Source organism: Miniopterus natalensis, chromosome 16 (assembly GCF_054644295.1).
Source record: "Miniopterus natalensis isolate mMinNat1 chromosome 16, mMinNat1.hap1, whole genome shotgun sequence".
Taxonomy (NCBI): Eukaryota; Metazoa; Chordata; class Mammalia; order Chiroptera; family Miniopteridae; genus Miniopterus; species Miniopterus natalensis.
The window spans coordinates 24,611,711-24,623,732 of NC_142096.1; the positions used below are offsets into that span (position 1 = coordinate 24,611,711).

Sequence of the window (12,022 nt, forward strand, 5' to 3'; positions counted from 1 at the left end):
AAATGATATGTCTAGGATTTGCTTAAAAAATGCTACAAGAAAAAAGATAGAGGAGGAAAGAGGAAATATGTCTGGTGAAATAAAATATTGATAATCGTTGAAACTGGGTGATGGGAGCATAGATTTATTACCTTCTTGTATTTAAAAGTTTCTATTAGTTAAAAAAAAACTAAAGACTTGCCTTACGTACTCAGTTTTGCCACTAATTGGACCAAAAAACCATACTCGAATCATTGAAATTTTTAAAAATTAAAAAAATCATATTGCAATTAATCAATCAGTAAGTAATTGCTGGGCAAGTCTTACTGTGTCAGGAGCATTCTGATGGTACTAGCCAAATTCCCAGTGATGTTGTCAGATTACTGGAAAGTATAATGTGCTTTAAAAAACTAAGCCTATTGTTCCAAGTATTATCACAAAATCCATTGTTGAAATGCGTGGAGTACAAATGCTTGGAGCACAAAGCTTTGGTAAATGAAGTTTCCTGAATAGTGTGTGTGTGTGTGTGTGCGCGTGTGTAAGAATTGTTATTCAGGTTTGGTATCTGCTGAGAGAGCAGCTGCTGAGATTCCTACTTGAGAATAGGACAGAAAAAAAATGTTACACTTCTTGGCTCCTGAAGTGTTTTTGAGGAAGAAGCGAAGCAACCTTTAAGATTCCTAAATACCATCTGTATATACTACATAGTAATATATAATTTAATTTGGACACTTTTGTGGTCAATGCCCCAAATGGCAGGGAAACGTGCAAGGGAAAGCTTGAAGGTTAAGAATATGCAAGCTGTGTGTCTGTCGCTGTGTATGCACAAACATAAACGGCTTAGAGAATCTGAAATACAAGCCAGGCACGGCTGTGTGGCACACTGCCAGGATGGGGACGACGATATTCCCTTATTTGTGGACCTGAAGCCTTGGCATGGGCCAGACCCAGAAATGGCCGGTGGTCTGGGGACTGGAGAGTGTGACCACATGCCTGGCTGTCATTGGAGTGGTTTACTGAGCACCCCTGGCTGGCGCTAAAGGAGAGACAACTGAAACTAGGATGAGGGTGTGCCCTGCCCCCGTGGACTTGGGCAGACGTGGGTGCCAGGTGGGTGTGCTTACCCTCCGGAATCACCAGGAATTCCCCGTGGTTGTTAAGCAATTATTCCCTGCCTGAAAAGGTGTATTCTATGCAAAGAGGGTTAAAATCCTCTCATAATGCGGTGTGTTTGAGTAACTGTACCCCCTGTTATGGACTGACTGTTGTCCGCACTCCAATACTTAGGGTGAAGCCCTACTAGAAGCATAGATGTATTTGCAAATGGGGCCTCTGAGGCAGCAGTTAAGGTTAAATGTGGTCATAAGGGTGGGGCTTGTTCTCCCTCTCCCCCCTCCCTTCCTCCCACCACCTCCCTCTTTCTCCCTCTCTCTCCTCTCCCCTCCCTTCTTCCTCCCCCCCTTCCCCTCTTCTCTCTCTGCTGCCCCCCCATATGGGTGAAAGACAGGCAAACCAAGAAGAGGCCTCACCAGAAACTGCATTTGTTGGAACCTTGATCTTGGTCTTTCAGGCTCCAGAACTGTGAGAAAATGAATGTTGTTAAGCCACCCAATCTGTGGTATTTTGTTTTGACAGCTTGAGCAAACTAACACATCCTCCGGCAGACAGTTAGCTGAGAGCACTTCCTTCTGGGGTGCGCCAGGGAGGTCAGTTTTGTAGGAAGCGTGGAGAGAAGTCTGGAGTGTGGGACCTATCTGGAAAGGCTGGCCAGCGGGCGGCAACAGAGGAGCTGGCTCTCCAGAGGACACAGAAGTTGCCAAGAGAGAAGGCATTGATGCAAGCTTCACTTTCTTTACAGTTTTGCCTGTGGGTGTCCTTGGCAGGAAACTGCATCAATCACACAGTAATTGCTCATTAAACCTTTGGGTAAATGCACAATTCCCTTGGGACATGGGTTTTCCTCTGGCAGATCGCTTGTTTGCCATATACACAAAATAGTTAATGTATTCAATAGCTCTTTTAGTCCTGTAAGTTTAGGTTTTTAAGAAGAATATCTGCAATACCCCAGAGCACTGAATAGGGATATTTCCTCCTACATTAAAGTCTATATTTAAATGATCGCCTCCTTTTAGGTGAGATAGTTACTGAAATTTTTTTCTAAGCTGACTTACTTTGTCAGCAATATGCTATAGGAAAAAAATTTCTTTTAGTTAAACAAGATGTCCAGTAGTTTGAGTGTGAAAATAGTAGATCAAGATGGAATCCTAATGATCATTTACCCGTAATCAATGAAGATCTCTGCATGCTTTGATTATATTAATATTTTTCCTGCCAGTAAAAAAATGTTCTTACATTCCCTACCCTATGTTGTTACAAATTGTAAAAATTAGAAAACTTGGTTTGGTATGGACGATGCAGGGCTTGGCCCTTTGGTGTTATTTTTCATCTGTTAACATCAGTATATCTGTGACAGGTCTTGTTATCTCTATTTTCAGATAAAAACTGAAGAGCATCTCCTCTGGAGTATGACTTAAAGACCCAGCACTGCTAGTCAGAACCCTTTTCTCTCTTCTAAATGTGAAACTAAGTTTACTTCTTGTCTTATCGTGTAGTTATATTTGGAATGTCGAGAACACCTTCTTCCACGGTCTGCTCATGGTGTTTTCATTAATATTTTGGAAACAAAACCTTACTTTGAACTAAAAGCCACTGATTAAAATGTACAAGTAACATTATCCAGCAAATAATGCCTGGGCTAAGTATAAACGTAGAGTATGCTTGGAAACGGAGCCATTACTCTCATACGCAACCTAGTAAGAGTTTTAATACAATGTGTCATGTGGCGCCAGAAATTGGTGCTAGCTGATGAAGCAGAAAAGGAGTTTATTATATAGATATTAAGGGGAGAACCAGCTTGGAGCTGCGAGTGTCCGAATGCCGTCTGACTACAGGCTGCAGAAATGACTTGGCGAGTTTAAGCACGGCCCCCACTGCTGCCCAGCAAGCATCAGGGACCCTGCCCCCCCCCCCCCCCCACCGCTCCTGCAGCATTCCATGTGGTGCTTCCATTCTCAAGTTGCTCTTTTCTTTCGAAATTTATATAATTATATTAAATGTCCAGTATAGAGTTTCATGTTTATAAAACTGGGATCCAAATAGTTTATTCTCAAGTAATGAAGTGTTTAAAAGATTATGGCCCGGCGCTTTCAAAGTACCTGTTGAACACCACAGAAAATCTTCAGCAATGGTTCTTAAAATTCCTTCTTTACTCCTATCCATGCTCGCACCTCCTGTCCTCAGAGTCCCTAGGAAAGCTCCCATTCCTTATCTAAGTATCCTCTTGTTCCCCTTCTGTTTCCCACCTTTCCTCCCAATTCTCCATTCAAAAGCTCAAGAACTGGTCCAGTAAGGAAGAACCTGCCTTGGATGGAGACAGGAAAGAGATCGGAACAGGCAAAACTAGGAATTCTCTCTAGCCCTTAAGGGAAGGAGGAGAGGGGAAAGACAGTGGGTGCACTAAAAATTTGTATGCAGTCATAGGGACACTTAAAAATTTTTTTTATTGATTTCAGAGAGAGGAAGAGAGATGGGGAGAGAGCTAGAAACAGCAATAATGAGAGACAATCATCAGTCAGCTGCCTCCTGCACACCCCCTACTGGGGATCAAGCCCACAACCCAGGCTGGTGCCATGACTGGGATTTGAACCTGAGATCTCCTGGATCATAGACTGATGTTCAACCACCGAGCCATGCCAGCAGGGCATAGGGACACTTTTAATAGTAATTTAAAGAAGTATTTGGAGCCCTGGCTGGTGTAGCTCAGTGGTTGAGCAGTGTCCCATATACTGAGAGGTCACTGGTTCGATTCCTGGTTGGCGCACATGCCCAGGTTGCAGGTTTGGTGTAGGAGGCAGCCAGTTGATATTTCTCTTTCTCTCTCCCTCTCCCTCTCCCTTCCTTTCTTTCTAAAAAAAAAAACAAACAAAAACAATAAAAACTTTTTTAAAAAAAAGAACTACTTGGAATAATGAACTAATCTTAACTAAATACGCACACTGCTGTAAGATGTGGGGTTGAAATGTTTGTGATTCAAAGTGTATTCTATATGAGAGCAACTAAGCTAAAGATAATAAATACACAAAAAAGAACAGAAAAGAAAAAGACTAGTATTCATATTTATGAGTCTAAAAAGTCATTAACTTAGTTTTAAGTTCCCAGCACATAATCCTTTGGGGGGAAATTCTACTCAGAATTATATTATCACAAAAAGTTGATTCTTGGACACCCTTAATTAGCTCAGTGCTACTTCTGTAGGATATCCTCATGTATCTCTCGTGATAGATTGTGACAGGTGCAGTGACACTTCAAATATTCATTATTTTATGAAATTCTGTTGACCCTGGCACAGAGCCATTAAACTGCCTATTCACATTTGCTGCTCTACCAAATGAAAATCTTACACAATATTTCAGACCAGTATTGCTTGAGACAGACAGCTGGATCTAAACACATCTAGCAACACAATTTCTGCTTAGCAGCTATCAGATAGTCTCCCTTAGAATATTGAATACAGCTTTAAATTACTGAAGAATGCTACCTAGGATAGCAGGGATCTGTGCTTCTGCCAAAAGTATGACTATAATAGAAATTCAATGACCGAACAGCAGTCATTGGGTCATACATTTTTTCTTCCCAAGCATGTACACTGGGCTGCTGGCTCACTTTCTGGAGGGGCTGGGTGTTCCTATTGCTTTTAATTCTTCCCAAATGGGGAAGCATTTACTCTTGAGTAGGTTTGAAACTTAGAACACATTGTTTCAGTGCTATGTGGGAAGCTATCATTTTTTATTAACTCATAACTAAATTATAAGGCGAACAATACCCCAGAGCCTATACACTATGAACTCTAAACTTATCATTTGATATGATTCCCTCACCTCACCTGGGCTGGTGGAACAAGGATGGATGCCCTGGGCAGAAACTCCCATAGGATATCCACGGGGGAAAGAGAAGTCATCCTAGAAGTTCTAACTGCAAAGACACAGTGGGAGGGTTGGCGACATTGGCAATGAGGAGCTCGAGTCTGCTTTAGAAGGTCTTCAAGCTGCCTTTATTTTTCATGTGCATTATTCAGATACCTTAGTTGTTCTGTGCCATTTGTTTTGTGAAATACATTAGGCATTCAGTATAGCTGTTTTCAGGTTTATTATGCAATATTCTGATTCATGAAAATATTCTATTAAATGCAATAGCTCATGTAATTACTTTGCTTAATCTACAGCATACTTTAATTAACATTGCACAGAATTCTGATTTAATCAATTAGATTTGATCGAGTATAACTTAGCTGTAAATACTTTCCATGATTCAGCAGTCCAAAATAATTATCGAGAGCTAAGGTAATACATGACACCATCTAAAACTAACAAATTTCCCATGGTAAGAGAAGTAAATTATAATTTGAATATAATTTTATTTAAGAAAGTAAACTATAAAGAGTATATAATTGTTTCCATTAATAGTCTATTAAAAACCTCAGAGTGTTAGAACTTAAAAATATGCATTATTTTTGCAGCTATTCCTCAACAGCCTTGAGAACAAAATTAAGCAAGATTCATTACTTTTTTGGATTTGTTAATAGATTCATTAATATCAGTATTTTATGATATTTGTTTACTGTTACAGGTTGACTTTTGCCTCCCCCCGAAAAAGGCATGTTGAAGTTGTAACTCCCCAATACCTCAGAATGTTACTTGATTTGGAAACAGGGTCACTGCAGATGTAATTAGTTATGATGAGGTCATAGTGAAGTAGGATGAGCCCCTAACCCAATGTAGCTGGTGTCCTTATAAAAACACCATCATGTGACAACACAGAGACACACAGGGAGAAGGCCATGTGAGAGGAAAGTGGAGTTTGAAGTTGTACCTGCAAGCCAAGGAACACTAAAGATAGCTGGCAACCAGCCAGAAACTAGGAAGCGGCAGGGAAGGATTCCCTACGGGGTTCAGATGGAGTGTGGCCCTGCTGACGCCTTGATTTTAGAACTGTACCCTCTAGAACTGTGAGACAAATTTCTGTTGTCTTAAGCTACCAATTTGTGGCACTTTGTTATGGCAGACCTAGAAAACTAATACACTACTGAAACTAAGCTGAGAGCTATGCAACTCACCAGAGGCAGAATCTGTCGCATTACTTTTAATAATAGTTCGTGTGGGGGAAGTATCTTGCTAAACTAATTTGTTGTTAATCCTTACCTGAGGATATTTTTTTCATTGATTTTTTAGAGAGAGTAGAAGGGAGGAAGGGGAGTGGGGGGGGGGGGGAGAGACATTGATGTGAGTGTCTCTCCCCTACGGCCCCAATAAGGGGCCGGGATCAAGCCTGCAACCCAGGTATGTGCCCTTGACTGGGAATCGAACCCTTGATCCTTTGGTGCGAGGGCCAATGCTCTAACCACTGAACCACATCAGCCAGGGCTAAACTAATTTTTAAAGTGCACGTGCTGTTTTTAGTTTGGTTAACTTTAACATTCCTAAGCAAGTGTTGATATAAATATAACACTTTTTGTTCCTAGCAGCCCTTCTCACACAGCACTGAGCAGAGTGCCTGGAACATAAATCAGCCAGCAGTACATTTTGTGGCTTAGTTTAAAAAGATTAGCCTATAAATATTAAAATATCCACTTATAGAGCTTGAACCCTAAATATATACAGTGTTACTGAAATGTGGGAGTAATTATTGCAAAGAATTTACATAAGTTTCAACGAGGCAACTTTTATCTTGGAACTATGTGTGGATAATAAAGAAACTATATACCCAGCTAATTTGTGGATTATTCAGATTCTGTATTTTCTGTTGCCCTCATTTTGACTTTGAAAAACAATATTCTTGCCCTACCTGGTTTGGCTCAGTGGTTAGAGCGTTGACCTGCAGACCGAAGGGTCCCAGGTTCAATTCTGGCCAAGGGCTTGTACCTCAGTTGCAGGCTCAATCCCTGGCCCTGGTCAGGGCATGTGTGGAAGGCAACCTATCAATGTGTCTCTCTCACATCGATGTTTCTTCCTTCCCTCCCCCAGAGAAGCAATGGAATAAATGTCCTCAGGTGAGAATTTTAAAAAATATTCTTAGAACCTATGCTATGTCAAGGGCAAGCAAAACTAATATAAATTTAAGTTATGGGTGTTAACTTGCTAACAGATCTTATTACAGAGGGTATAGAATAGATGGAAATGAAAAATATAAAAAATGAATTTTGGGGGTTATCTGTAAATTCTTATTTCAAGAGTTGATTATTGTTTGGTTGTTACAGGGGTGATAATGTTTGATGGAAAGACATTAATAGACACCAGCAAAGGATCTGGACCGAGACAGCTATCAGAGCAGGGGCTACGCAGCTTGCTCACAATCAAAGGGAAAAGCTTCCTGGATCAGGGGTCCATGAAGGCCACCAGATGACACCAGTCAATTGTGTGCATCTTTGTCAGGTCCTTTGATAAGCAGCACTTTCCCAGTCTTGGGGGTCTTCATGAGCTTTCAGACCTCCAGGTTGTTCTGAGCACTTCGGCTTTTGCCTGTTCTGTGGGTGGTACTGATGATACAACCCTCATTCCCGATCATTTCTGAGTGTTTACTGCTAGATGGGGTGAACTGAGTTTAAATTCCCAGGGGTACTATTCCTAAGCAGTACTGAGCCTCAAACCTTCTGAGAGCCATTCCTGCAAATACATAACTGGAACTACAAGATAAAGAGCTAAATTAGATTCATAGAACATAGAGAATAGTAACCTTTTCTGATTGTCTATACTGTATTCTAGGTCCTGCTGTGCTAGGCATTCCACATATCTCATTTACTATTTTTAATTTTGATTTTTTTAAATTGAAACAATGTACATTTTATAAACATCAAAAAGACTGGCTGGAGAGTAGTTGGGAATTCGTTTTAAAGAATTTCCCTTTAAGAGGGGTATACTCTTTGTATGATTAAAAAAAATAAGACCAGTCAAATATTATGACAAGGCTTATATTTAAAAGAGCAGTCCTCTGCCCCATTCTCCATTCCTCCCAATTCCCTCTCATAAGTTCAATAATTCATAATCTCTTAAATTGTTTTCTTCTAGTATTTACCTTCTTATTTCTAAATGAAATGCAAATACTGACATTTCTTGATTGTTTTTCCAGTTTCAGGTGTTGTCCATTGACTTCCTACTCTAGCAGATGAGGACTTCTTAGCTCTCCTATACCTCCTCTCCTCGCGTGCATTTACTTCTTCCTGTCCTTTCGATATATTTATATCAGTTTTTCGTTAAGTGAATATTTAGGGCTAACATTATTTAACTACATGAAGACTATTTATAGCTAAGTCACATGGTACACTATGATTATATTTCTCTTGTATTGCTCATTGTTTTCACCAGTGTTAACCGCATTTTTTGTTTGTTTGTTTCCTTAGTTTCTGTGCTTTTATTACTAATTCATCCCCAAACTTTCTGATGCAAGTAAAAGCTGCCTCCGAACATGCTTGTGTTCCGTTTCATATTCCTCTTGGAGAATTTCTGCTGAAGTCCTCAGTTCTCCTATTCCAAGCTAGCTTCTCTCTAAGCCTGACTAGCAGCTGTTACTGGGGCTTTTTCCTTCACCATTATTATCTTTAGGGGTGTGTTTTTCATGCCTTTCTCCTGCGTTGGATTTCTGTTTTCTGCATCTTTCTCTTGGTTTATTTCCTTACTTGGGTAGAGCATATTCTTCACAAGTTTCCTGAGAAAGGTGCATAATTTAGGACCTCAATTTTATGAGCATGTTTTCCCCTGACATTTCATTGATTGTTTTGCTGGGTGTAGATTTTTAGGATAGAAATTTTCCTCAAGACGGACACGATTCTCCATTGTCTTCAAGCTTCAGTGCTGCTGTTGAGAGGTTTCATTCCTCTCTCGCCCTCATTCCTTTGTGATCCTCCCCCCCCCCCCCGGAAGTTTTTAGGCTCATCTCTTTATCCTGACATTCATGATACAGCAGATAAATTCTCTGAGATTTGCTTCTATCCCATACTCAGAGGGTACAACCAATCTGGGATTAATCTGAATTAAATTCTTGGTTCGAGGCTTATCAGGCCATTTAGGTATAGGTTTTCCCACTATCCAAAAGTAGCTTGTTCCTATGAAACCTTTCAAAAGCTGACATGGCATAAAGCGAAGAAGCAATTTCCCCAGGACACATCTTGCCAATGGATGCACAAAATAAATCGAGAGGAAGCGCAGAGAATCACAGACACGGTTCAGAGGTCTGTGGCCTGATGGGGATATGCTAAGTGTGGTTCCCTGGGAAGGAGCCTGGTGGGGCTGCTCTGGATGCTCAGGGTGTGAGCTTGTCTCTCTTCAATGGCTGGCTGCCAAACAAATGTTAAATGCTATTTTCAGTTTTTTCGAAAATCCTCTTCAGATTTCTTTTGGTTGGTGGAAACGGGTACTAATGTCGGTCTTTTTAAAAGTCAACTGGTATAAGTGAGCTTTTGAAAAGGGGGAGATACCTGTAGCCTGAATTTGGGCCATAAACCTAAGTGAGGGTTGTGGTTCCAAATTCTCTGGCAATTTCTCCTCTCTTTTCTCTTGACAAAATTTGAAACCATTCATTTTCCTTGGGGTCCATTGGAGGCAGTATGAGGGTCATTTGTAATTTACCTTGGAGTTCCCAGAATCCTGGTAGGAGAACCTGCACTGGGCTTCCCACCCTGGAGGAGCCTTGGGCTTTGTTCTCTGCCCTCATTCTCCAAAATGCTGTGAAAATCAGTCTGCACACACCCGGTGTGACAAATGCTCTCAGGATAATGGTGCACCACTCGGCTTTCTAGGTCCCTGCCTTCACTAATGCCTGCCTGAGATTCCCTTTTTTGTCTGATGTGTTAAAGATGATTTAAAAAATTACATTTTGTCTAGAAGCTTTAGTTATTTCCAGAAGTCCAGATAGATAACAATCCCATCATAGTTCTGGAAATAGAAGTCTATATCACCTTTCTAAGCCCCAATTTTCTCACTTGAAAAATGAGGATAATAGTATCTACCTCATAGTAGATCATTACGTAAAGCTCTTAGTGCTGTGTCTGGCAACGCAATTCATGTTTTCTCTTATTTTAAAAGTGGTATTCTCAGAATCTAAACATAAGCACCTTACCAAAAAAAAAAAATTTTTTTTTAAAAGCCCTACCCAGTTTTGCTTAATGGTTAGAACGTTGGCCTGCAGACTGAAGGGTCTCGGGTTCGATTCTGACCAAGGGCACGTATCTCGGTTGCAGGCTTGATCCCTGGTCCCATCAGGGCTCATGCAGGAGGCAACCAATTGATGTGCCTCTCTCACATCGATATTTCTCTCTCTCTGTCTCTCCCCCTCACTCCCTTCCACTCTCGCTGAAAATCAATGGAAAGAAATAGCCTCAGGTGAGCATTAATAAAACAAAACAAAGCAAACAAAATTAAACAAAAGTACCCTATCTTACTATATTTTTATGGGTAGATGCTACACTAATGCCAGGGGAAAAGCTGTGGATGATCCAAGGTCTTGAAAATTTTATACTTATTATCTTAAGTAATGTAGTTCTTTACAATTCAAAAATTTACATATCAAAAGGACCAAGTGATTAGACATCAACTGGTAGATCTTAATTGAGAACAGATGATTTATTGAAGTGACATCCTCAATTTGTACATTTCATGAGACAAAAGACTTTAAAATTATCCCCCACCTTAATCAAATGAGACTCTAATAGGATATAAAATGGATGCTTTTGCTTACAACAAACTAGGTTATGCTTTTATTTATTTTATTTTTAACCACTTTTTATTGCTACAGCGTTGAATTGCATGAGAAGTCCCTTTAAAAGTCCACAGATACATGCACTCCAAGCAGTTGCCCCTGTTTCAAAACACCTTTCACCCACTGCCCTCAGCTGCTGTGCAGAATCGGCTCTTTCTGTGGCTGTTGACCTGTCGCTTGGCCATCTCAGGGACACTTCTTCAGTAGGTGCATTGTGATGTTCTTGACGGCCAGCATGGTCTCTGTGCAGGTGGGTTTGATGAGCACCTCTGGGAGTAAAAATCCAAAATGTCCAGTGTCACGCAGTTCAAAAGCAAATGTGTAGGGTATTCCATTTTTGTAGGCCCAATCCATTGAACTACCAGAACTCACATCTGAAAGTTAAAAGGAAAAAATCAGCCTCACTAAAGAGTCTGTATAATTTTCAAAAATGTATATATTACTAAGCTATACTAAATTCTTCCAATGAATATTTCAACAAGAATGATTTAACAGTAGTTCCTTTGCATTGGACTCATAGACCTTATAAATCATATCTTTGGGCATCATCTTTGAGGATCTAATCGAAGTATTAATGCTTTTCTAGTATAATGACCTCAAAATTTCTCAGCCTCAACTCCAGTAACATTTATCCCCACCCACAATTTATTCACCCATAATTTATTCACCCATAACAAAAACCACACCAAGGACTCGGTTCTTCTTCATTTCCAAGGTCTCGAATGTTGAAATTCTGTTCCCAGAAAACCTCCTCATTTCTTGTACTTCCCCTATGTTTTTTTCTTCCTGATGAAATTGTTCTTTGCCTTGGCTTAAGTTTGTAGTTCCCAGACTCTTCCCAGCCTTAAAATTTCATTTGACTCTACCTGGCCATAATCAATTACTTCACTGAACTTCTCACCAGACCTCAAAAAAATGACCCATCCAGTGTGTTTTTCTGCCTTGTTTTTGCTACTTCTCAATCCCTGATCCAGTTTCTCTGTTTTGATGCCTTGTGAGGGAGCTGGAGAAAGTCTTTGGTGTAAATTCACACTAACCACTAAAGTCTTTCTCTGTTCCCAAAGCTGCTCTAGGCTCCTTTTTATTACTGACTCTTTTCATCCTGCCCCTCACTTTCTCACTGCCCCCATACTCAACGAGTAGTTAGCCCCTCACCTCCTCTACTGACATCATAGCCCTCTGACTTCTCTCTTTTAGCTCAGAGGAAGAAATGTTGCTCGTCTTGTACATGTGTCAT

The 12,022-nt window shown here is 40.4% G+C and overlaps 1 protein-coding gene across 1 annotated transcript in view; it reads right to left on the reverse strand.

The window, feature by feature from the left end:
- Positions 1 to 10,786: 10,786 nt before the first annotated feature.
- CPA6 (carboxypeptidase A6) overlaps positions 10,787 to 12,022 on the reverse strand; it is a 201,550-nt gene continuing 200,314 nt past the window's right edge. Inside the window, exon 11 of the mRNA XM_016206444.2 lies at positions 10,787 to 11,159. Within this exon, the coding sequence (XP_016061930.2) occupies positions 10,972 to 11,159 (188 nt within the window). The 3' untranslated portion in view covers positions 10,787 to 10,971. The remainder of the gene's footprint in view (positions 11,160 to 12,022) is intronic.